The 22,978-nt window shown below is 41.4% G+C and overlaps 1 protein-coding gene across 1 annotated transcript in view; it reads right to left on the minus strand.

Moving 5' to 3' along the window:
* Positions 1–22,978, minus strand: part of zfyve26 (zinc finger, FYVE domain containing 26) — a 58,808-nt gene that overhangs the window by 12,862 nt on the left and 22,968 nt on the right. The window contains exons 19-34 of the mRNA XM_034144341.1: positions 22,275–22,508; positions 20,858–20,963; positions 19,455–20,062; positions 17,936–18,166; positions 15,726–15,925; positions 15,491–15,595; positions 14,349–14,471; positions 13,616–13,792; positions 12,887–13,136; positions 11,073–11,171; positions 9,791–9,978; positions 8,230–8,369; positions 5,656–5,684; positions 5,047–5,183; positions 3,492–3,712; positions 2,391–2,538 (exon numbers count right to left, since the gene is read on the minus strand). Of these exons, the coding sequence (XP_034000232.1) occupies positions 2,391–2,538; positions 3,492–3,712; positions 5,047–5,183; positions 5,656–5,684; positions 8,230–8,369; positions 9,791–9,978; positions 11,073–11,171; positions 12,887–13,136; positions 13,616–13,792; positions 14,349–14,471; positions 15,491–15,595; positions 15,726–15,925; positions 17,936–18,166; positions 19,455–20,062; positions 20,858–20,963; positions 22,275–22,508 (2,996 nt within the window). The remainder of the gene's footprint in view (positions 1–2,390; positions 2,539–3,491; positions 3,713–5,046; positions 5,184–5,655; positions 5,685–8,229; positions 8,370–9,790; positions 9,979–11,072; positions 11,172–12,886; positions 13,137–13,615; positions 13,793–14,348; positions 14,472–15,490; positions 15,596–15,725; positions 15,926–17,935; positions 18,167–19,454; positions 20,063–20,857; positions 20,964–22,274; positions 22,509–22,978) is intronic.

Here is a 22,978-nt window from a genome sequence, read left to right on the forward strand (position 1 = left end):
ATAACAGACAAACAACCAGGAAAAGAAAATAGATATCAATAAGATGTTTTTTACTTAAGTGTATTATCTAAGAGACCAAGATATTTAGGGACAGAAATGTCTATATTTATGGGAAAACCTTTCAAGACATTTATCATATTCATACAGCAACAATGAAACACATGACCACAACATTGTAATCCTGCTAACACCAATCTGCTTACGTCTCTTTTTTATGTAACTGTTGGAAGCTGTAAGGGAATACAGTCCTTGAATAAATGTGCTTTCCAACAACGTGTCAGACAAAGGAGGAGATGCCTTATGCAAGTTTTGAAAGTCACAAGCGTCTCGTCTTACACCCAGACGTTGTGCAACTCAAACATTCCCCCGAGCACATTTCTGTGTCATAACTGTATGTGATCTAGTCGACTACGTGTCAGGGTGTTCAGCGTTGGTACATCTTGTTCAACACCCCTGTGTAATGTTCGGCGTCATGTGCCAGGTATTTTAGTTTTAAGCTGGTAGTACAGTGTCTCCTCGAGGCTATTTAGAAGTTTCATCATTAAATGCTGCTGTACTGTAGGATCAAGTGTGTGAGTATGTTGAGCATTCAGGAGATTTAAAGAGGCCTTATTCTGCTTTTTGGGGTTTTCCAGTTCCTGTAGTGTGTTCTTTAGGTTTGTGTGCATGTAAACGGTCTGCAGAGACTAAAATCCCTGTGTTTTCTCCGGAGGGAAGTCATTGTTTACTTCAGAAACAGGGACATCACTATGGATCACCTGCGCTTCTATTGGCTAGCGCTCCAACACATTGTACGTGATAGGCTAAGTGGCGGGACATCTCTAAGCGGTTGACCAATCACAACAGAGCCGGCCAGCTAACCAATCAGAGCAGACTGGGCTCTGGTTTTAGACAGAGGGTGAAAAGAGGTGCTGCAGCACAGGTAGTATGAGAACAATAAAGAGCTTTTTGAACATTAAAGCATGGAGACTACATACTGATATACACCTGAACATCAGCAGGAGAGGACTCTTTAAAGTAGAGACACTACATACTGATATACACCTGAACATCAGCAGGAGAGGACTCTTTAAAGTAGAGACACTACATACTGATATACACCTGAACATCAGCAGGAGAGGACTCTTTAAAGTAGAGACACTACATACTGATATACACCTGAACATCAGCAGGAGAGGACTCTTTAAAGTAGAGACACTACATACTGATATACACCTGAACATCAGCAGGAGAGGACTCTTTAAAGTAGAGACACTACATACTGATATACACCTGAACATCAGCAGGAGAGGACTCTTTAAAGTAGAGACACTACATACTGATATACACCTGAACATCAGCAGGAGAGGACTCTTTAAAGTAGAGACACTACATACTGATATACACCTGAACATCAGCAGGAGAGGACTCTTTAAAGTAGAGACACTACATACTGATATACACCTGAACATCAGCAGGAGAGGACTCTTTAAAGTAGAGACACTACATACTGATATACACCTGAACATCATCAGGAGAGGACTCTTTAAAGTAGAGACACTACATACTGATATACACCTGAACATCAGCAGGAGAGGACTCTTTAAAGTAGAGACACTACATACTGATATACACCTGAACATCAGCAGGAGAGGACTCTTTAAAGTAGAGACACTACATACTGATATACACCTGAACATCAGCAGGAGAGGACTCTTTAAAGTAGAGACACTACATACTGATATACACCTGAACATCAGCAGGAGAGGACTCTTTAAAGTAGAGACACTACATACTGATATACACCTGAACATCAGCAGGAGAGGACTCTTTAAAGTAGAGACACTACATACTGATATACACCTGAACATCAGCAGGAGAGGACTCTTTAAAGTAGAGACACTACATACTGATATACACCTGAACATCAGCAGGAGAGGACTCTTTAAAGTAGAGACACTACATACTGATATACACCTGAACATCAGCAGGAGAGGACTCTTTAAAGTAGAGACACTAAATACTGATATACACCTGAACATCATCAGGAGAGGACTCTTTAAAGTAGAGACACTACATACTGATATACATCTGAACATCAGCAGGAGAGGACTCTTTAAAGTAGAGACACTACATACTGATATACACCTGAAAATCAGCAGGAGAGGACTCTTTAAAGTAGAGACACTACATACAAATAAAACTTCAAGGCACTCTCTTTTAAAACAGTTAAAATGCCTTTATTGTCTTAAATTTAAAAACAACCTATGAATTGTCAAGCCTTTTTTTCTGTTTTGTTGTTTTTTGACTCCCTGACGAAGGTTTAACACCATAAGAGTTTGTTTTAAGGTCTAAGGTATCTATGCCATGACCAGGAAGGAATAACAGGTATAAATAGCCGTCCTCCTCACCTCCACGGCCAGCTGGTAGTGCTCGGCCTCCAGCAGCTGGTGGCGGAGGCGAGTGATGGCAGAAGTCTCCACGATGTCGTCCAGAGAAGGAATGTCTTTGTAGTTCGCCGTCACCAGAATCTTCAGCACGTCTACTTTGCTGATGTAGCTGAGGAAATAGAGGATAAGTAAAAGAGTGAGATCCGAAAAATTTGATCTGACCAAAAGTGATTTTTTGGTGAATTTTGAGAAAAAAAGTCTGAGTTTTGAGATACATTTTTACATGTGGCTCTTATCATGTTCCAAACGTAGCATCTTATGTTGGATATTCTTTTCTTTTTAACAGTGATAAGATGATACAATACCAAGACCTAAACTCAAGACAAAACATATTGAAGAAACCAAAGTACAAAAATAGACACCGACATAAAACAATATGTTACCCACCCATAGTTATAACACTTTCCTCATGTGAACATTCTCCAATGACAAAATGGATAGCAGTTCTCAAACTATGCCTAAATATTATCGAATAATTTGTGTGATTTTTCTAGGTGATTTCTATTGCAAACACTTTCTTTACATGGCTTTGAACTGACCACAAAAGAGTTCCCAGCATCTTTGCAGACAAAAACAACTGAAAAACACCCACTAACAACACGATTTCTAGTCAGTAAATGTCTTTACACTTGATACAAGACATAATAACTTGAGAAGTAACAGTGCAGTGAGATAAGGAATCTTGTTTTTTTAGACAATGCATTTTAAGTATCTCTTAAAAACATTATTTTGAGTTATATCTCAGATGAAACACAAGGTTTTTAAGCTGCTGTGGTATTTGCAAAAGATGGATCCTGTGGTTTCACAAATAATTCTTACTTGAGAAAACAGAAAACGTTTGAGCTTTTCTGGCTTATTTTGTAACACAACATTACCTGGTAAAATATAGGTTAACAAGATCTAATTTATCTAAATATCTGATCTTATATCAACAAATGTTACCAAGCAATTTTCACCTGTTCTACTTGCAGATTTCTTTGCTTATTACAAACTTGTTTTCACTATTTTTGTACTTGTTTTTGGAGCAGCATGTTCTCCAGTGGACCCAGGGTTACATCTCACCTGTCGCACAGTGCGAGGTCCTGGCTGCGGCCCACCTTGACGAACATGAGTTTTGCGCTGAAGAGCAGCTGCTTCATGATGTCAGTGAGCAGGCAGGCGTCCACCTCAGGGTTTGTCAGTTTCCGAGACAGAGAGCGGCAGTGGCTGATCAGCTGATGCCCGCAGGCCGTCTGATCGCTGTGCAGAGACAGCAGCGCCACGCACAGGAACGCACTGGGAGCCTGTGAGATAAAGGAAACCACTGAGATTATCTTTACTGTATTCACTGGGTTGATTATACTTTAAAGGTCCCCTATTATACTGTTTTTCATCAATATATTCCAGGTCTCAGATATATACAAAACATGTCTCTGATTGGCTGAAACACCAAACAGATCATTGCAGCATCCCATAATCCCCTCTGTTTCAGCCCTGTTTCCAAAGTGCTGATTCTCTGTCTGTTACTTTAGATGAAAATAAGGAGCCCCTCCCCACGCCCCTCTGAGAGAGATTTGGTTAAAAAGAACACAATGGTGCTCTAGGAGGAGATTCAGGTGATAAGGTGTGGGGGGGGGGTTACCTTGGTTGGTGATTGGCTAATGGCTACACAAGCCAAAACATCGTTATGACATCATAAAGTGGCCAAAATCTGATCAGCTCATTTTCAGACAGGTTTTTATATAAATGGATCAGGACAAAAAGAGAGAGAATCTTTGTTCCTGAAACTTTCAGAGTCTCTTTCCACAGAGGGGACACATGTTGATGAAGAAGAGACATGAAGAAGAGGGGACACATGTTGATGTAGAAGAGACATGAAGAAGAGGGGACACATGTTGATGTAGAAGAGACATGAAGAAGAGGGGACACATGTTGATGTAGAAGAGACATGAAGAAGAGGGGACACATGTTGATGTAGAAGAGACATGAAGAAGAGGGGACACATGTTGATGTAGAAGAGACATGAAGAAGTGGGGACACATGTTGATGTAGAAGAGACATGAAGAAGAGGGGACACATGTTGATGTAGAAGAGACATGAAGAAGAGGGGACACATGTTGATGTAGAAGAGACATGAAGAAGAGGGGACACATGTTGATGTAGAAGAGACATGAAGAAGAGGGGACACATGTTGATGTAGAAGAGACATGAAGAAGAGGGGACACATGTTGATGTAGAAGAGACATGAAGAAGAGGGGACACATGTTGATGTAGAAGAGACATGAAGAAGAGGGGACACATGTTGATGAAGAAGAGACATGAAGAAGAGGGGACACATGTTGATGTAGAAGAGACATGGAGAAGAGGGGACACATGTTGATGTAGAAGAGACATGGAGAAGAGGGGACACATGGTGATGTAGAAGAGACATGGAGAAGAGGGGACACATGTTGACAACAGCTGGAATATGATCTCAAATTTAGGCTGCAACCCATAATTCATATGTCAAGAAGAGTAGCATTTAAGAAATATAAGATACGTTTAAGTGTTACCTAAAGGGATAGTTTGTACGTTTGTTGTCACCTACAGTAAGCTAAAAATGACCGATGATTTGTAATAAGACATTTTAACACCCGACCTGTTCGTAGTAGAACTCGCTCCGCAGCAGCTGGTTCTCGGCAGGGTTCGTGCTCAGGTGGATCTGTCGTTGGATCACTTCGGGAAGATGCAGCATCCCATCTAAAGTTTCCTCTGTCACCACGGGACTTCCTGTGTCTGCAGGAAAACAGAGGAGAGCAGAGAGAGTCAGGGTGAAATGTCAGGCCATCTAAATATCAATGATTTGAGAAAAGCAGAATTTTGGATATTCAAGGTGGCAGTTTTCTCTGTTTGTGACAAAAAAAAGTATTAATTTTCTCCGTGAAACAGTTGGGAGACAAGTTTTACCAGATGAAAATATTTGGCTGTTTTTTTCTATCTGTCACAACAGGTTTAAAAAAGTTAATTTCTAAAATAAGTTGGTCTAAAAGCGGCAGAAAAGCACCTTTTAAAATACAATTCTAGCCAAATGACAGACATTGCATTTATTTTACATAACTTTGAGATATTTAAGGTGGCATTATTTCTGAGTGCATGTGTCAGTATTGTGCTTTTACTTATAAAAGAAAGTTAACACTAAAACAAACTAACTCCAATGCAGCAAAGAGGAGACATTTAGCATATCCTTTATTTATATTTTTCAATTTACCTTCAGCTGGTTCCATCTCATCGTCAGAACTGAACGTGGAGAAAAAGAAAACGGCACAAATTAATTTCAAAACACATTAATTTCAAATGGATCTATATAATGTCTTAAAGAGGTCCGACACATTTCATAGTTAGGACCCTTGAAATGTAACTAATAACTGTTACAAGGTCAGGTTTCCAATATGGTTGAATTTATGAGAACTACCTCTCAAAAGCTCTGGATGTACACAACAAATTGTAAAATAAAATCAGCTTTGTTATTTTGAAAACAAGCATTTCTTATTTCTTCTGTCATTTATAGATTATGCCACTATGATATTCAAGACTTTCCATGACTACAGGTAACCTCTCGGTCTTTAAAGATACATTTAAAGGTCACCTATTATGCAAAACCCTCTTTTTCTACATCAACATGTGTCCCCTCTTCTTCATGTCTCTTCTACATCAACATGTGTCCCCTCTTCTTCATGTCTCTTCTTCATCAACATGTGTCCCCTCTTCTTCATGTCTCTTCTACAGCAACATGTGTCCCCTCTTCTTCATGTCTCTTCTTCATCAACATGTGTCCCCTCTTCTTCATGTCTCTTCTACATCAACATGTGTCCCCTCTTCTTCATGTCTCTTCTACATCAACATGTGTCCCCTCTTCTTCATGTCTCTTCTACATCACCATGTGTCCCCTCTTCTTCATGTCTCTTCTACATCAACATGTGTCCCCTCTTCTTCATGTCTCTTCTACATCAACATGTGTCCCCTCTTCTTCATGTCTCTTCTACATCAACATGTGTCCCCTCTTCTTCATGTCTCTCTACATCAACATGTGTCCCCTCTTCTTCATGTCTCTTCTACATCAACATGTGTCCCCTCTTCTTCATGTCTCTTCTACATCAACATGTGTCCCCTCTTCTTCATGTCTCTTCTACATCAACATGTGTCCCCTCTTCTTCATGTCTCTTCTACATCACCATGTGTCCCCTCTTCTTCATGTCTCTTCTACATCAACATGTGTCCCCTCTTCTTCATGTCTCTTCTACATCAACATGTGTCCCCCTTCTTCTTCATGTCTCTTCTACATCAACATGTGTCCCCTCTTCTTCATGTCTCTTCTACATCAACATGTGTCCCCTCTTCTTCATGTCTCTTCTACATCAACATGTGTCCCCTCTTCTTCATGTCTCTTCTACATCAACATGTGTCCCCTCTTCTTCATGTCTCTTCTACATCAACATGTGTCCCCTCTTCTTCATGTCTCTTCTACATCAACACGTGTCCCCTCTTCTTCATGTCTCTTCTACATCACCATGTGTCCCCTCTTCTTCATGTCTCCTCTACATCACCATGTGTCCCCTCTTCTTCATGTCTCTTCTACATCAACATGTGTCCCCTCTTCTCCATGTCTCTTCTACATCACCATGTGTCCCCTCTTCTTCATGTCTCCTCTACATCACCATGTGTCCCCTCTTCTTCATGTCTCTTCTACATCAACATGTGTCCCCTCTTCTCCATGTCTCTTCTACATCAACATGTGTCCCCTTTTCTTCATGTCTCCTCTACATCACCATGTGTCCCCTTTTCTTCATGTCTCTTCTTCATCAACATGTGTCCCCTCTGTGGAAAGAGACTCTGAAAGTTTCAGGAACAAAGATTCTCTCTCTTTTTGTCCTGATCCATTTCTATAAAAACCTGTCTGAAAATGAGCTGATCAGATTTTGGCCACTTTGTGATGTCATAACGATTTTTTGTCTTGTGTAACCATTAGCCAATCGGCAACCAAGGTAACCCCCCCCCACCTTATCACCTGAATCTCCTCCTAGAGCACCATTGTGTTCTTTTTAACCAAATATCTCTCAGAGGGGCGTGGGGAGGGGCTCCTTATTTTCATCTAAAGTAACAGACAGAGAATCAGCACTTTTGAAACATGGCTGAGACAGAGGGGGTCAGCGTTTCCGCCATGGGGGCGTCTTGCCGTCATATAAATAAATAGAAGAATAGAAGATCGAGAGTTTTTATAGCTTGAAATGACGAAAGGGACAAGGACATCCCTCTGTTGGAGGGGCAAAGGAGTCTGGTGGGATTCTTATCGCCGCCAGCAAAGCGTGTTCCTGTGACGGAAAGTGTACTGCCGGCGAGCCTTGACGGGGGGTGCTAGTGGAGCACGCGCGTGAACTGCGAGCGCCGGAGCCTCGCAGCGGCGAAACTGAGGCTCCGTGGTAAACTGTGGTAACATGAAGAGCCGCTTAGGAGCCCAAAGAGCCGGCTCTTCTTAGTGAGCCGAACCAAACGATCCGGCTCACTGAAAAGAGCCGGAATTCCCATCACTAATACGTAAAGAGATAGTATCTATAAAGGGACCTCTCAGCCCTGGTCTGGCGGAAACACTGGAGGGGATTATGGGATGCTGCAATGATCTGTTTGGTATTTGGAGCCGAACACTTCAGAGACATGTTTTGTATATATCTGAGACCTATAACAAAGTAATGAAAAACAGTATAATAGGGCACATTTAAGTACAGTGTTTCTTGTTAAAAAATATTTAATTATAGGTTTTGCAGCTCTAAGATCTGCGGGGTCTTACTCTGTGTGGAAGTAGGCGTAGCACTGGTCACAGACCCGGACCTCCTCTTCTCTCGGACATCCTGCCACCAGCATCTTGTGCTCCGAGCAGGCGTGACAAACCAGACGGCCGCACCGGCGACAGTGATGCCGTCTGTTGAACTGGAAAAGCAAAAGACAAATAGTGATTATTTACTGATTCATTTTACACTTGGAAACCCAGATTGGGTGATCTATTTTTTGTGTTATCTAAAACAAATGCTCTCCTTTGTTTCCGAGTTAAAAACTGATGAGAAAAAAATGCCCTCTTTGAAACTGGTGGGGAAAAAGGTTTTACTTAAATGGTCAAAATATAAGTTTTCCAAGATAATTTTTGCAGTTTTTTCTTTTCTGTGAACATTTGTTGTCAGGAGAATCTTTAAAAATATGAATAAAAGCGTCAGATTTGAACCGATTTAAAGGTCACATATCATGCTATTTGTAGGCAATAGCATAGGTCTCAGATATATAAAAATATATAAAAAACAGATCACCCATTCCAGCCATGCCTCATATCCCTCTATTTCACTTCCTGTTTCAAAAGTGCTGATTTGGGGTATAAAGCTTGAAAAATAAATAAAAAGGGAGGGGGCTGAGCTCATGCGGGACCCGGCAGCTACTGTCTAAACTAAATACTGCCGTGATGAAACGCCATATCATGGATTATCAAGGATTATTTCTGAAACAGTATGGAGCTCAAAGGCTTTCTCTCTTGCCGGTTATACCACAAGGTGAGTTCCTTTTTATTTCCTGCTTCTTCACACACATGCTCTCCAGTACAGGTTAGCTCTGAGTGTTAGCGATGCTAATGTAAACACCGACCATATTACGTCCAAAACAGTCGGGCATTGTTTCTGATAGCAACGTTTCTGATAGGGCCGTGGGTCCACATTTCAGATATTACGTCATATCGGACGCAAATCTGGATCAGCTCCGTTGTAACCCCGTTTTTAGAGATTTGGGTACGGAGGAAAAGAGAGAGGGTTTTATTTCCTGATGCTGCGAGAGTTCCCCGACACACCGGGGACACATATTTATGTATAGAAGACATCAAAAATTGCATTTTGCATGATAGGTCCCCTTTAAATACATTTCTACCAACAATTATGGTATAAAAAGAAACCTTTCCACTTTAAAATGTCGTAAACCACTAGACTTATGTTATATATATGTTGTGTACTTATATTATCCAAAATATGTCCAACAACTTTTAGAGAAATGTGGGATTTTCAATCAGAGATAAGATTACTTTCCATTTAGTCTCCTGTAATGGCGTTGTTTCCCCTTTGAGCTTTTAAAAAATTGATCATTAGAATATTTTGTCTCACTTGAGTTTTTGTACATTTTAGGTTTTTTCACAGTTTTGTTTTGTAACTTATATGGTCATGCAATATTATCACATTTCCCATTTCTGCACAATAATAAACACTCAGAGGAAGTAGGGTGATTTAAGGTAAGGTAAGATATTTATAATTTCTCCCCATGGGGAGATTTGTTTTGTACTTCTAGATATTGAATAGATATTTATAGTTTGGCCCGCTCACCATGGTGAACCTCTCCCTCTGGCAGACCATGCACATGAGCTGCTTGGTGTCGGGGACCCAGTCTTTCCGGGCCGGGGGATGTTCTGGAGGCTGGAACTTTGCAGAGGATCGATGTTTCCTCCCCGCGGAGCTCCGGTCCTTCTCCCTGTCGCTGCTGCTAGAGGAGAGCGTGTGTGTGGGGGTGCTGGCTGTGACACAACACAGGAGAAGGAAACAATCAGGAAAATCAAGACAAAACACAAGTTTAAATAAATATTCAACACCTGAACGAACCGTCTCTTAATCTAAACAATAACACAAGAGTTTGCGGGCGTAGGAGGAGAAAGAGGAGAATCATCAATAGAGAGGCGAAGTCCCTCCCTTTCCGGGGGTGCTCCATGGGACCTTATTTCGGAAAAAGTATGTATTGAAGTCAATGGGGAGAGAAAGATTATCTCTCGATCCCGTTTGAATTGTGCCACGAATTACACATATGATGTTTGTCAATTTAAAAGATAATTTTGCAAGTCAAAAAAGTAACACTTTTTTTGTGTGAAAACGCTCAATGAACTACATCTCCCGTCTCGCACCACACACCAAGACGGCCGTCACGTTGGCACATTTCACTTCTTTCTTTCAGAATGAGGCGGAAAGTATTAAAAGAGGTGAAAATCACTCCAAGTCTGGGCATGTTGAGAGCTGTACATACACACAAGGGGAGTTAGTCGGTTCCTAAGAGCCAGCATGCGGGACCGGGATTCTGGGATTTGTAGTCTTTCTAGTTGCGTATTTTTCATAGTCTTATATTTCAACAGTTTTACGACAAACTGTGACTTTTTTGACATGGAAATTATCTTTTACGATTGACAAACATCATATGTGTAATTCGTGGCACAATTCAAACGGGATATAAAGATAAGTTTTCTCTCTCCATTGACTTCAATACATCATTTTTCCGAAATAAGGTCCCATGGGTCGGAAGTAGATGGGCGGGACTTCGCCTCTCTATACAGATTTCTCTTGTCCTTTGATTAAAGGCGGTGAAAGCGGTAAATAAAGCACTTTCAATTTATATGGAATATGGAAATACGCAACTGGAATAAACAAAAGACAAAGGTCTAGCTGTGTTTTAGATACGTGTGCCAAAATGTCAAATGTTATATAATTTATACTATCTCCAGCAAATGAAAGAAAGGTACATTGAATAAAGAGGCAACCACACGTGTAATAAAAACAAATCAAAGGGGTATAACTCTACAGAGGATCAAAATGTGTTTCATATTATTGACGTTAAACTCTGTACCTGTAGAAGGTGTTGGGGATTCGATCCTGCTGGAGGAGAGGGAGCTGCTGTCCTGAGCCGGACACTGCATCAGAGAGTCCTGCAGGCTGATCACTGAGTCTGGAAAACAAGCAAATATTTAGAAAAAAAGCAGTTAAAAGACGTATGAAAGTAGTCGCACAGATGTATAATGAATGTGTAAATGTATCGCATTATCGGTCATGCACATTTGAAATGTATATTGTATCTTTACTGTGGTTTTACCGATTAAATGACCAGTGTAACGTGTGAAATAGGCCGTAACCTGTACGCAAATATGGACTAATATCAGTAGTATCATGACCTGTAACTTGGAAAATAATAAGTGTATTTGTGCTGAATATTGTTTTTTGTGTTTTTCAGGTTAATTGCAAGCATTTCTTAGGTTTATGCAAATCAGAGAGTGTTTATTGAGGCATCGCTGATTAGAACCTAGCTGACAGCATGTGATGTGCTTGTTGTTTCTGCAACTTCAGGTCAGAATGAAGAACAAAATATAATTTATTTTAATCGTATGCAATCCTTTAAGTAATTTTTTTGTGTGCAACATTAACAAACGTGTCTCTGCATGTGTCAGTGATCCTCAGAGATGGCAAAAGTACACACATCCTTTACTCAAGTAGAAGTACAGATACTCGTGTTTAAAAATGGTAAAAGGAGAAGTACTGACTAAACTTCTTTACTCAAGTAAAAGTAAAGAGGGCTTTGAAATGTACTTAAGTAAAAAGTACCCATAACTAGCAGCTGTTTTAAAGAGTACCTGACCTCCCTTTATATTAATAGAACAATAATGTCATTGTTAGCTAATGAATGTTTCCATGCTGAACAACGGCAACATGACAACGTTTTCATTGGTCCCTCTTCTTTAGAGAAGACCAGGAAATGATGGATACACGGATCGTGTTCAAATCAATAGGCACGCAATGACTCTAAATAATAATGATCAGGCCACCAAACACACATTCAAACTAAAGGAACCAGCCTGTTTGGGAAATGTAAGAAGTAGAAAGTACAGGTATTTGAGTTCAAAATGTAAGAAGTAGAAAGTACAGGTATTTGTGTTCAACATGTAAGAAGTAGAAAGTACAGGTATTTGTGTTCAACATGTAAGAAGTAGAAAGTACAGGTATTTGTGTTCAACATGTAAGAAGTAGAAAGTACAGGTATTTGAGTTCAAAATGTAAGAAGTAGAAAGTACAGGTATTTGAGTTCAAAATGTAAGAAGTAGAAAGTACAGGTATTTGTGTTCAAAATGTAAGAAGTAGAAAGTACAGGTATTTGTGTTCAACATATAAGAAGTAGAAAGTACAGGTATTTGTGTTCAAAATGTAAGAAGTAGAAAGTACAGGTATTTGTGTTCAACATATAAGAAGTAGAAAGTACGGGTATTTGTGTTCAAAATGTAAGAAGTAGAAAGTACAGGTATTTGTGTTCAACATATAAGAAGTAGAAAGTACAGGTATTTGTGTTCAAAATGTAAGAAGTAGAAAGTACAGGTATTTGTGTTCAACATATAAGAAGTAGAAAGTACGGGTATTTGTGTTCAAAATGTAAGAAGTAGAAAGTACAGGTATTTGTGTTCAACATGTAAGAAGTAGAAAGTACAGGTATTTGTGTTCAACATATAAGAAGTAGAAAGTACAGGTATTTGTGTTCAAAATGTAAGAAGTAGAAAGTACGGGTATTTGTGCTCAACATGTAAGAAGTAGAAAGTAAAAAGTCGTCAGAAAAACAAGTAGTGGAGTAAAGTACTGATACCAGAAAAATGTACTTCCCACCTCACTATAATCACCCACCTGAGCGGCTCCTCTCTCTGGGAGCGCAGGAGAAGTCGAGCGCCTTGCCGCCGTATTCTGCCAGAAGTTTATCGATGTCCTCTGAGCTGAAGCCGGCCTCCTGACCAATCACGAGGCTGCGCAGCGTTCGCACCGCCACCTCCGCCCAGTCCACCTTCAGGTTCATCAGCAGCTGCTCCAGCATCAGCAGCGGCTCCGACAGCAGCGGGAAGTAATCCTGCCGGGCGGAGGAGGGCAGCGTCAGCAACACCTGCAGGGTAACACACATCCAGAGACATTAACACAAAAAAACTAAACAATTTATCTGATATATCATATTCCAATTACTTGTATATAGACTATTCTTGCACTATTTCTATTATATTGTATTTTTTTTGTATTTACTTGCATTATCTGTTTTATTGTATTGCACTCTTGGAGGAGCCTGTGACCTAAGATTTTAATTGTCGTAACTACACTGTAGCTATGTACACATGACAATAAAAGCCTTGAATCTTGAAAACAACCTGAAGCTGTGTGAAAACAACGCTTTTACAGCATCATATGTAAAAAATCTGCATTCAAATGTCTAAAGAGGACTACAAATATTGATCTTCTATTGGGATTTAATGGATATACAGTAGAGGCAGCAGTGATGGAGTTGACATGTTCTTAAATATTTATTATTTATATATTAAACAATTGAAATACTGATTTAAAGAAATGATAGTGTGTAACTTGACCACAGACCTTGGAGCCCAGGTGCAGGGCGTGGATGTGGCGTCTTCGCGCCGGAGACACCTGCCTCTGGAAGTGCAGAGTGAGGAAGTCGGCCAGGAAGTGACATGCAGGCAGACCGGGGCGGAGGTCCAGAGCTCGCTCACACACATCCAGACCCAACGCAGAGTCCGAGAGGCCCTCCAGTAACTGAAAAACAAAAAAAGTGAGGGAGAGAGGAAGAAGAGAGAACAGTTCACATCAAGTTGGAGAAGATATTTCTTCATTTGCATGTGTTTTGGCACATTTGTGTTTTTATATTTGCATAGATTTTTTAACTGCAGCGCATTTTCATCACATAATAAGACCGTTAAAGACCTGAACTTTTGAAAGAACATCCATAACATACTCATAGATATCAATATTCCAATGACTTGTATAAAGACTATTCTGCACGGTTTCTATTATATTCTATTTTATTTTATTGCACTATTTTATCTGTTTTATTGTGTTGCACTGCTGGAGGAGCCTGTGACCTAAGATATTCATTGACATAACTACACTGTAGCTATGTACACATGACAATAAAAGCCTTGAATATTTTAGACTAATGGACGTGTTTTGGGCTGCAATGCGTTTGCACCTGTCAGACACCGTACTTTATAGATCATATGTATAATCAAAGTCTTTATCGTATCGTATAATGATCATCATAGTGTTGAGTTATTTAGGATCTGAATTTAAGAGGATATGAAGCAGTGTTGACCTGGAAAGCTTCATCCGTCTGTCCCTTCTCCAGCAGGTGAAGTAAATGCTCCGTCTGAAGCTTCAGTTTCAGCTGATCAGAAACAGGATAGAGATCGACCCACTGAGCACACAGAGCAAACTCCTGCAGAAAATACAGACAAGAGAAATCCAATTACAGTATATTGTATGGACACAACACACTACAGGTAAGGTAACACCACAACGGCACAATACATGAGTAACACATGCGTCACTTCCGGGCAAAAAGTACGGCTCCGCCCACGTTTTGGGGGAAAACAAAGCTGTCATTTGAATGGCGGTCAATACAGATTCTGAAGTTTTTGCCAATCCGATCAGAAATGTAAGAAAACCGTGGATTTGTGGATCTTCAAAGAGCCCGATTACGATGGCCAGACAGGGAAACAATTACATTACATCATTGGAAATCGACGATCGGGCTCGATATATGGTTAAATATAGCAGTAGGCGATCGATGTCCATAGATGAGAGTAACATCTACGTCACTTTACGGCCTCGCCCACTTTTGGGGGAAACCAACGCTGTCATTTGAATGGCGATGAAGCCTGAAGCCACAGAGCTCTTCTGTTACTGTCCTTTCTTCTTAGAGGAAGTACAGAAACACTGAACTCTGGATTTGTTTTAATGTTTAAGGAGCAATAAACGACACAGCAGCTTGTTGGCATGATAACACAATTATTTTCCGCCTCGCTCATGAGAGTAACAGCTGGCGAAAATTACAGCCTCGTCTACTGATTTTAATTTAACCATATATCGAGCCTGATCGTTGATTTCCAATTATTTAATGTGATTGTTTGCCTGTCTGGCCATCGTAATCGGGCTCTTTGAAGATCAGAAAATCCACGGTTTTCAAACATTTCTGATCGGATTGGCAAAAACTTCAGAATTTGTATTGACCGCCGTTCAAATGCCAGCGTTGTTTTCCCCCAAAAGTGGGCGGGGCCGTCATTTTCGCCCGGAAGTGACGTAGGTGTTACTCTCATTTATAGGGCCTCTTTAATATCACCACAATTACAAAATAAATGACAGTAAAACACTTTGTACGGTCAAATGAAGTGCTAAGATCTTGTCTGACATAATACGATGTGAGATTGTTTATGACATAAGGTGAGATGAACCTACTTTAGCCTCCATCATCTTAGATAAAATGGTCTCAGAGTTTGTTTTGGACTCGGCCTTCAGCTCCTGCCAGGTCGCCCACGGCAGAGGAGGCTTCAAATTCAACATCTGTGACAAGAGAAGAAGAAACTTGGCATGTGAAGTCATGATAAGCCAAATTAGGCTTTTCCACAGCTTGGGGCGATATAAAAACAGAAAGCAGCCTCCCCAGTTTTCTTGTAATGCACTTTAAATGTACCCATTTATAGATGTCCAGTTGTTTCTTCTTGAGCTCCAGGTCTTTCCTCAGCGAGGCCTCGGTGACGGGGTCGTTGAGGCAGAAGTCGAGCAGCTCGAGGCAGGCGGACAGAGGCCAGCGATGAAGAGCCTGCAGGGCGACTCGAGCTCTCAGATCTGCATCCTGCACCCGGAACAGCTGACCTATCCCTGCATCTCCATCTGAGCATAGAGACAAAAGGTAAACAAACATGTTAGTTACATTATAAGTAATTACGCAATTGTATTAAAGGTCACCTATTATGCAAAATCCTCTTTTACATGTGTTTTCTACATCAACATGTGTTGAGAAAAGAGATTCTGAAAGTTTCAGGAGAAAAGATTCTCTCTCTTTTTGTCCTGATCCATTTATATAAAAACCTGAAAATGAGCCACTTTGTGATGTCATAACGATGTTTTGGCTTGTGTAACCATTAGCCAATCACCAACCAAGGTAACCCCCCCCCCCCCCCCCCCCACCACCTTATCACCTGAATCTCCTCTTAGAGCACCATTGTGTTCTTTCTAGGGATGCTCCGATCGTTATCGGCCGATATTCACTCTCTGCCGATCGATCGGTGCTCTCTATAAATGCCGATCAGGAGAGCCAATCACATGACGTAAAATACATGACACTTTTCTCTGTGCGCGGCAAAACAAGCTCGCCAAAATGGCTTCACCGGTCTGGCAGTATTTTAAGGTGTCCGAAAAAGACAATAAAATAGCGGTATGCAACGTGTGTGAAGCAGAAATCCTGCAGCTCCACCCGCTGTGACGGACCGGTGAGCGGAGCAACACACACACTAAGAGTTAGACCTAACACACTTAGCTATTTTATCTACCTCTGGTACAAGCTAGACTAGTTATAAATATATTTATTCTTCACTGTCGGGTCACTCATTACTGGATCAGTGAGCTGCATGAGATACTGACAGGCTGTCAGGAGAGGGAGAGAGAGAGAGGGAGAGAGAGAGAGAGAGAGAGAGGGAGAGAGAGGGAGAGAGAGAGAGAGAGAGAGAGAGAGAGGAGAGAGAGGGAGAGAGAGAGAGAGAGGGAGAGAGGAAAAGAGAGCGCTTCAGCTCATTTCTCCCGTGTTATCCAAAGTTAATGTAAACTTGAATAATGTACTTCATTTGAATGTAATAATTATGTTGGTTGGTTGGCTTGTGGAAGCGCCAGTGAATGAGCCCCATTAACTGAGTTTTAAACATCACTTTAAATGGAAGATCCCCATAGGCCCCGCCCACTCGAATGAATCGGCGATCGGTATTGGCCGATACTGATTCCGGCGATCGGCCCCAAAATTGGTTCTTTGTAACCAAATCTCTCTCAGAGGGGCGTGGGGAGGGGCTCCTTATTTTCATCTAAAGTAACAGACAGAGAATCAGCACTTTTGAAACAGGGCTGAAACAGAGGGGATTATGGGATGCTGCACTGATCTGTTTGGGGTTTGGAGCCAAACACTTCAGAGACATGTTTGTATATATCTGAGACCTGTAATATATTGATGAAAAACAGTATAATAGGGGACCTTTAAGGAATTACTTTTATGCTATTTGCTATAACTGTCCCTATAACCTGACAGTAGAGGAAAGATTTAATTTTTTGTACAGACTATTTGTCATTTGAAGGATACAACAGTTTAGCAAATTTGATAAAAATCTATAAGTTATTAGTTGTTGGTTACTATAATCATAACAATCCCACATGTCATTTATAAAGGTTTCCAACTGAGCCTTAAACATGCAGAAAAGTTGGAATTGGATTATGATTTCAATGTATTTTAATATTAAGTATTTACCATTTTGTCTTCCTTTAATACACACGTTTTATTGCTTACTGTATATACCTTGTTGTTTAATATAAATTATTTTTAAAATATTATTATTTTGTGTTTTTGTATGGATTTTTTAAATTTAGTTTTTTATTTTGCCATCATATCCTATCCACCTTTGAATCAGAATATTTGTTAACTGTATTTTTGAAGTGCAGACACCCAACAACAGTATTTCACATGCCTGCACTCGTATAACTGTATACAGACTTTTTGCACTACTTTGTATTTTTGTATTCTATTATATATGTTGCATTGTTGGAGGAGCTCAGGTCAGAAGAATTTCATCGCCATTTCTACACTGTAGCTTTTAGCATATGACAATAAAACCTTTGAATCTTGAATCTTGCTTGTCTCACCCTCTAAGGCGGCGCAGGCGAGCAGGCGGTCCCTCAGCGCCCCCTGCTGGCTGCAGCGCTGCCCGTACAGCTCCAGCAGGCTGAGAGCTCGGCTCAGGTCTCTGGAGGAGAGAGATTTCTGGAAAGCTTCCGCTGCCAGAGCCTGGGAAACTTCCTCCTGAGGCCCCGACAGCAGCAGACTGACCAGGGGTTTCCCACAGAGAAGCGCCCCCAGTCCTGCACTGTCCTCACCTTCATTACCCAGGGAAGGGGAAGAAGAAGAAGAATCAGAATCAGAATCAGGTTTATTACATCCTCCCCTCGGTCATGAACCTTGGAGTGACCTTCACCAGCACTTTTAAATTCGACAAGCAGGTCAGCACCGTAGTAAAATCCTGCTTTTTTAAAATAAGACTATTGGCCAAGACCAAGTCGTATTTATCTTTTAAAGACTTAGAAAGGGTTATTAACGCCTTTGTAACCTCGAGACTGGACTATTGTAACGCTCTGTATGTGGGTATGGACCAATCAAACGCTTACAGCTAGTCCAAAACGCGGCTGCACGTTTGCTGACTGGCCACAAAAAGCGTGACCACATCACCCCTATTCTGGCCTCAGTACACTGGCTTCCAGTTCGGTTCAGAATTGATTTTAAAATCCTTTTATTTGTTTTTAAAGCACTAAATGGGCTGGCTCCGGCCTATATAGCTGAACTGCTCCAGCGCTACACCCCAGCCAGAGCTTTAAGGTCTGCTGACCAGCTGCTGCTGGTAGTGCCCAAGACCAGGCTTAAAACCCGAGGGCACCGAGCCTTCGCAGCAGCTGGCCCCAGGCTCTGGAACACTCTGCCCCTCCATGTGAGGTCGGCCCAGACTCTAGGGGTTTTTAAATCAAAACTAAAAACACACTTCTTCTCTCTGGCTTTCTAGTTAGAGCGGAGCACGACTCCTGACTTTTTCGTGTGTTTTATTTTTATTTAGTTTTTTAAGATATATCTGTTGTAACTTATTGTCGTTTATTGTGATTTGTAGTAATGTGTTTTTATTACATGTACAGCACTTTGGCTCGACCAAAAATCGCTTTTAAATGTGCTTTATAAATAAAACCTGATTTGATTTGATTTGATTTATTACCAGGTAGGTTCACACGTACGAGGAATTTGACTAGGTGTCGTGGTGCATACATACAAATATTTTTTTTTTAAAAGAACACAGATCAGGGTATATGCAGGAATCCTGAAGTCAAATGTAAGACCTTTTAAGACCTTTTTTAAGACCCTTTCCATACATTTTAAGACCTCATCGCCACTTGGGGTTTTAACCGGTTACATTGGCGACACACTTTACCTCACATTGACTATACAGTATTGATTGTCCTTCCTCCTTATCTTCCAACCATTTGGACGCAAACTTGCATTTCCCCATAACGATGTTGTTTAACAACCGGCGTAAACGGACCTTCGCACGCTATCAAGCAGTGAGCGTGCGATGTCCTGTTCAGATGACGTCAAACGTTTTAACCGCCCCTACACTGTCCTCACCTTCATTACCCAGGGAGCCCAGCAGGGGTTCAGCCATGGTGTGGAGGTACGCCTGGAGGATTGGGAACTCCTTCAGGAGGGCGTCTGCTTCCCGGGAAATCTGCTCTCCATCGAGCACGACTTCTTTCCGGTTGCTGCGGAAATAACCCGACCATCCGGAGGGTTGTGATCGAGCCGTTTCTCCTTTACCGGCGCTCAGACACGCCAAGGTCGCCAGTAATGGGGAGCGGGACTTTAGGAAAGACAGGGCCGATGGTGTGAGGAGGAAAGAGCTTGAGGTGGAGGAGGAAGAGGAGGAGGAGGAAGAAGAAGGAGGTGAGGTGGAGAGGTTAGTGGGTGCAGAGGAAGGCTCTTCCACTGAGGCATCAGACTCAGAGCTGGCGTCAGACTGAGTTTCTGTGATTCCCAGAGTGGACATGTGCTCCTGAGTGTGCTGCTGGAGCAGGATGGATAAATTAGCAACTCCAAACACTCCACCATCTTTGTTTTGGGGACTGGAGACATCCCCGGAGCTGGAGACCCACACAGGAAGAGCCTCACAGCATCTCTGCACGATCACCTGCTGGACGCTCAGACGCAGACGCTCCTGCTGCAGCAAGGACAGAACTCTGCAGGAGACACAGGAGGGGACATATTAAAGTCAGATGCTGCCTTCACACCACTCCTAAAAGTTTCATTCATCAAGTTGTTCGTCTTATTTTCCGGCTTTTGTTTAGGCTGCTGTAACATTTTGTCCACCAAGCTCCTCCTAACGGCCCGTCCACACAGCGGCGTGCGTTGAAAGCTTCACCATTCACTTTCAATGGGGTGACATCACTTTTCGCCGAACTGCATTGTGGGAAGCGAAGCGGAGCTTTGCTGGCGTGGCTCGCTGCAAAAGTTGAGCAATGTTCAACTTTTGAAGCCTCGGCAGAAGCGTCAGCCAATCGAATCATATGCCAGTACAAGCTTTAGCCAATCAAACCGCTGCTTGTGTGTCAGGGGCGGGAGATTCATGTGATTGGTTGTTGGTCGAGTTTCAGACACGCCCGCCGGCAAGCTTCAACGCACGCCGCTGTGTGGACGGGCCGTAAGACTTCTTTAAATTCAAAAGGTTTTATTGTCATAAGCTACAGTGTAGAAATGGCAATGAAATTCTTCTGACCTGAGCTCCTCCAACAATGCAACATATATAATAAAATACAAAAATAGAAAATAGTGCAAGAAGTCTATGTACATGTAAATAGACTGTGTTATGTACAAGAACAGAATATTAAATTAAATAATGTACATTAAGACAATTATATCAATAAATAAAAAGGGCTACATCTGTTCTTTTCCCATGTTTAACAACATCGCTTTAGTTATACCGCATGCAGAGACGTTTATTTTTACTATATATATAATACTCTGACTGTTTGTACCTGTCCGGAGACACCTGTCTGTCAAACAGCAGGTGGGAGAAAAGCTGGAATGGGGTCTGAAGCAACACCAGCAGAGGATTCCCCAGCTTCACTTCACTGCTCTGATCTGAAGGGAACAGCAAGAGAGGAATATCAGCACACAACCGGTAGATGAAGACGCATTAGTATTTAGGCTGACGTTTGGAATAAAAAGGGACTGAGATGGTGAGGTCAAGTAAGTAGCAAGATTTCTTTTTAAAATAGCAGTATGCACTTAAACTGCTTAAAGAGCTGTTCAAAGTTGCATAAGAATCTCAAAACAATTTTTTAATAGCGTTACTTAAAGGTGGGGTAGGTAATTTTGGAGAAACCAGCTCGAGTGCACTAGATTAGAATTTGAAAGTACGCAGCCGGAAAAAATCTGCCCCTTCCTTCAGACTTCCTTACAGAGCCCCTCCTCCAACACACACGAACGCGCACATGACCAATGAGGGCACAAGATAAATTTGTGCACAGATGGAAGGCTGACAGGCAGGTAGGCCATCCAGTTATTTTAGCCGGGCCGGCTCAGATGATTGGTCGTGCTTTTTACAGCGCCACGGCTTCAAAGCATTTAATGTATTCATTGCTATCGGGATGTTAAGAGCATTCCATGGAATTTAACAAAAAGTGTTTCTGAAGTGAATTACCTACCCCACCTTTAAAAAGGGACACAAAAGCTACAGCGTATAAGGCCCATTTTAGGTTAATAAAAAAATGTATTAGCCAGAATTTTGAATTTCCCAGATAAAAGTTGAACATTTATGAGAAAATCTAACTTGCGTTCAAATAAATTGTTTTTATTTTATTTTGTAGTGTGATGAGGTTCAACCAGCCAAATGTGTAACTTTAACCCTCCTGTTATCCTCAGATTTACTTTTCACAATTTGACACCAGTAATTTAAAACTTAAGAAAATGATCATATTCCACATTCCACCAAAATGTATGTTTCTGGTGCTGTAGGTGTCTTAGTTAAATAACCATTTAAATAAAACATTACCCCAACCTTCCCCCCCCGCCCCCTACAGACCCCTTTATACATCCAGAATTCCTATTATGTGACTATCGAAAAATATATAAATCATATATATCAATCTCACTGATTGAAATAAAATGTTAAAGTAAGATCTTTTTGCAGTTGTTAAAGGACCAACATTATTTCCAAATACAATTTTGGCATTTAACGTGTATGACTTTATACCCTCAAATATTATCAAAAATGTTTCTTGTACATTTGTGACATTTTTCTCCAAGAATTTCTGAGTTTCATTTTTTTACAACCTCAGAGTATACCAAATTATTTTTTCAGAATACTACCCCCATTCCCAAGCCCATAATTCATGACCTACAATGTACCTCATACGCACAACATCTATCCTAAATGGCACATTACTTCACCTTCTGATCCGAGGCTGCGCACCAGCACAGACGCCAGCGTGTTGACGTAGTCGAGGAAACTTCTTACGTAGTCGGGTCTGGCAGGATCTCCGTCGGGCTCGAAGGGGCAGAGCTGGTCCAGAGAGCGGAGAAGCTGCTTCATGCTGCAGCGAACAGGGTGATTATCCAGCTCCGCCTGCTTCAGACCCGCCTGCTCTACCAGCTGAGCCAGGAGAGCGCTACCCACAATGCCCTCTGTCAAAACAAGACGTAACATTAATCATAGGCAAGGCAAGTTTGTTTATATAGCACCTTTCAACACAAGGCAATTCAAAGTGCTTTACAAAAATGAAAGACATTAAAGGTCCCCTATCATACTGTTTTTCATCAATATATTACAGGTCTCAGATATATACAGAACATGTCTCTGAAGAGTTTGGCTCCAAATACCAAACAGATCATTGCAGCATCCCATAATCCCCTCTGTTTCAGCCCTGTTTCAAAAGTGCTGATTCTCTGTCTGTTACTTTAGATGAAAATAAGGAGCCCCTCCCCACGCCCCTCTGAGAGAGATTTGGGTAAAAAGAACACAATGGTGCTCTAGGAGGAGATTCAGGTGATAAGGTGGGGGGGGGGGGTTACCTTGGTTGCTGATTGGCTAATGGTTACACAAGCCAAAACATCGTTATGACATCATAAAGTGGCCAAAATCTGATCAGCTCATT

This window comes from Trematomus bernacchii, unplaced genomic scaffold (assembly GCF_902827165.1).
Source record: "Trematomus bernacchii unplaced genomic scaffold, fTreBer1.1, whole genome shotgun sequence".
In the NCBI taxonomy this organism is placed as follows: Eukaryota; Metazoa; Chordata; class Actinopteri; order Perciformes; family Nototheniidae; genus Trematomus; species Trematomus bernacchii.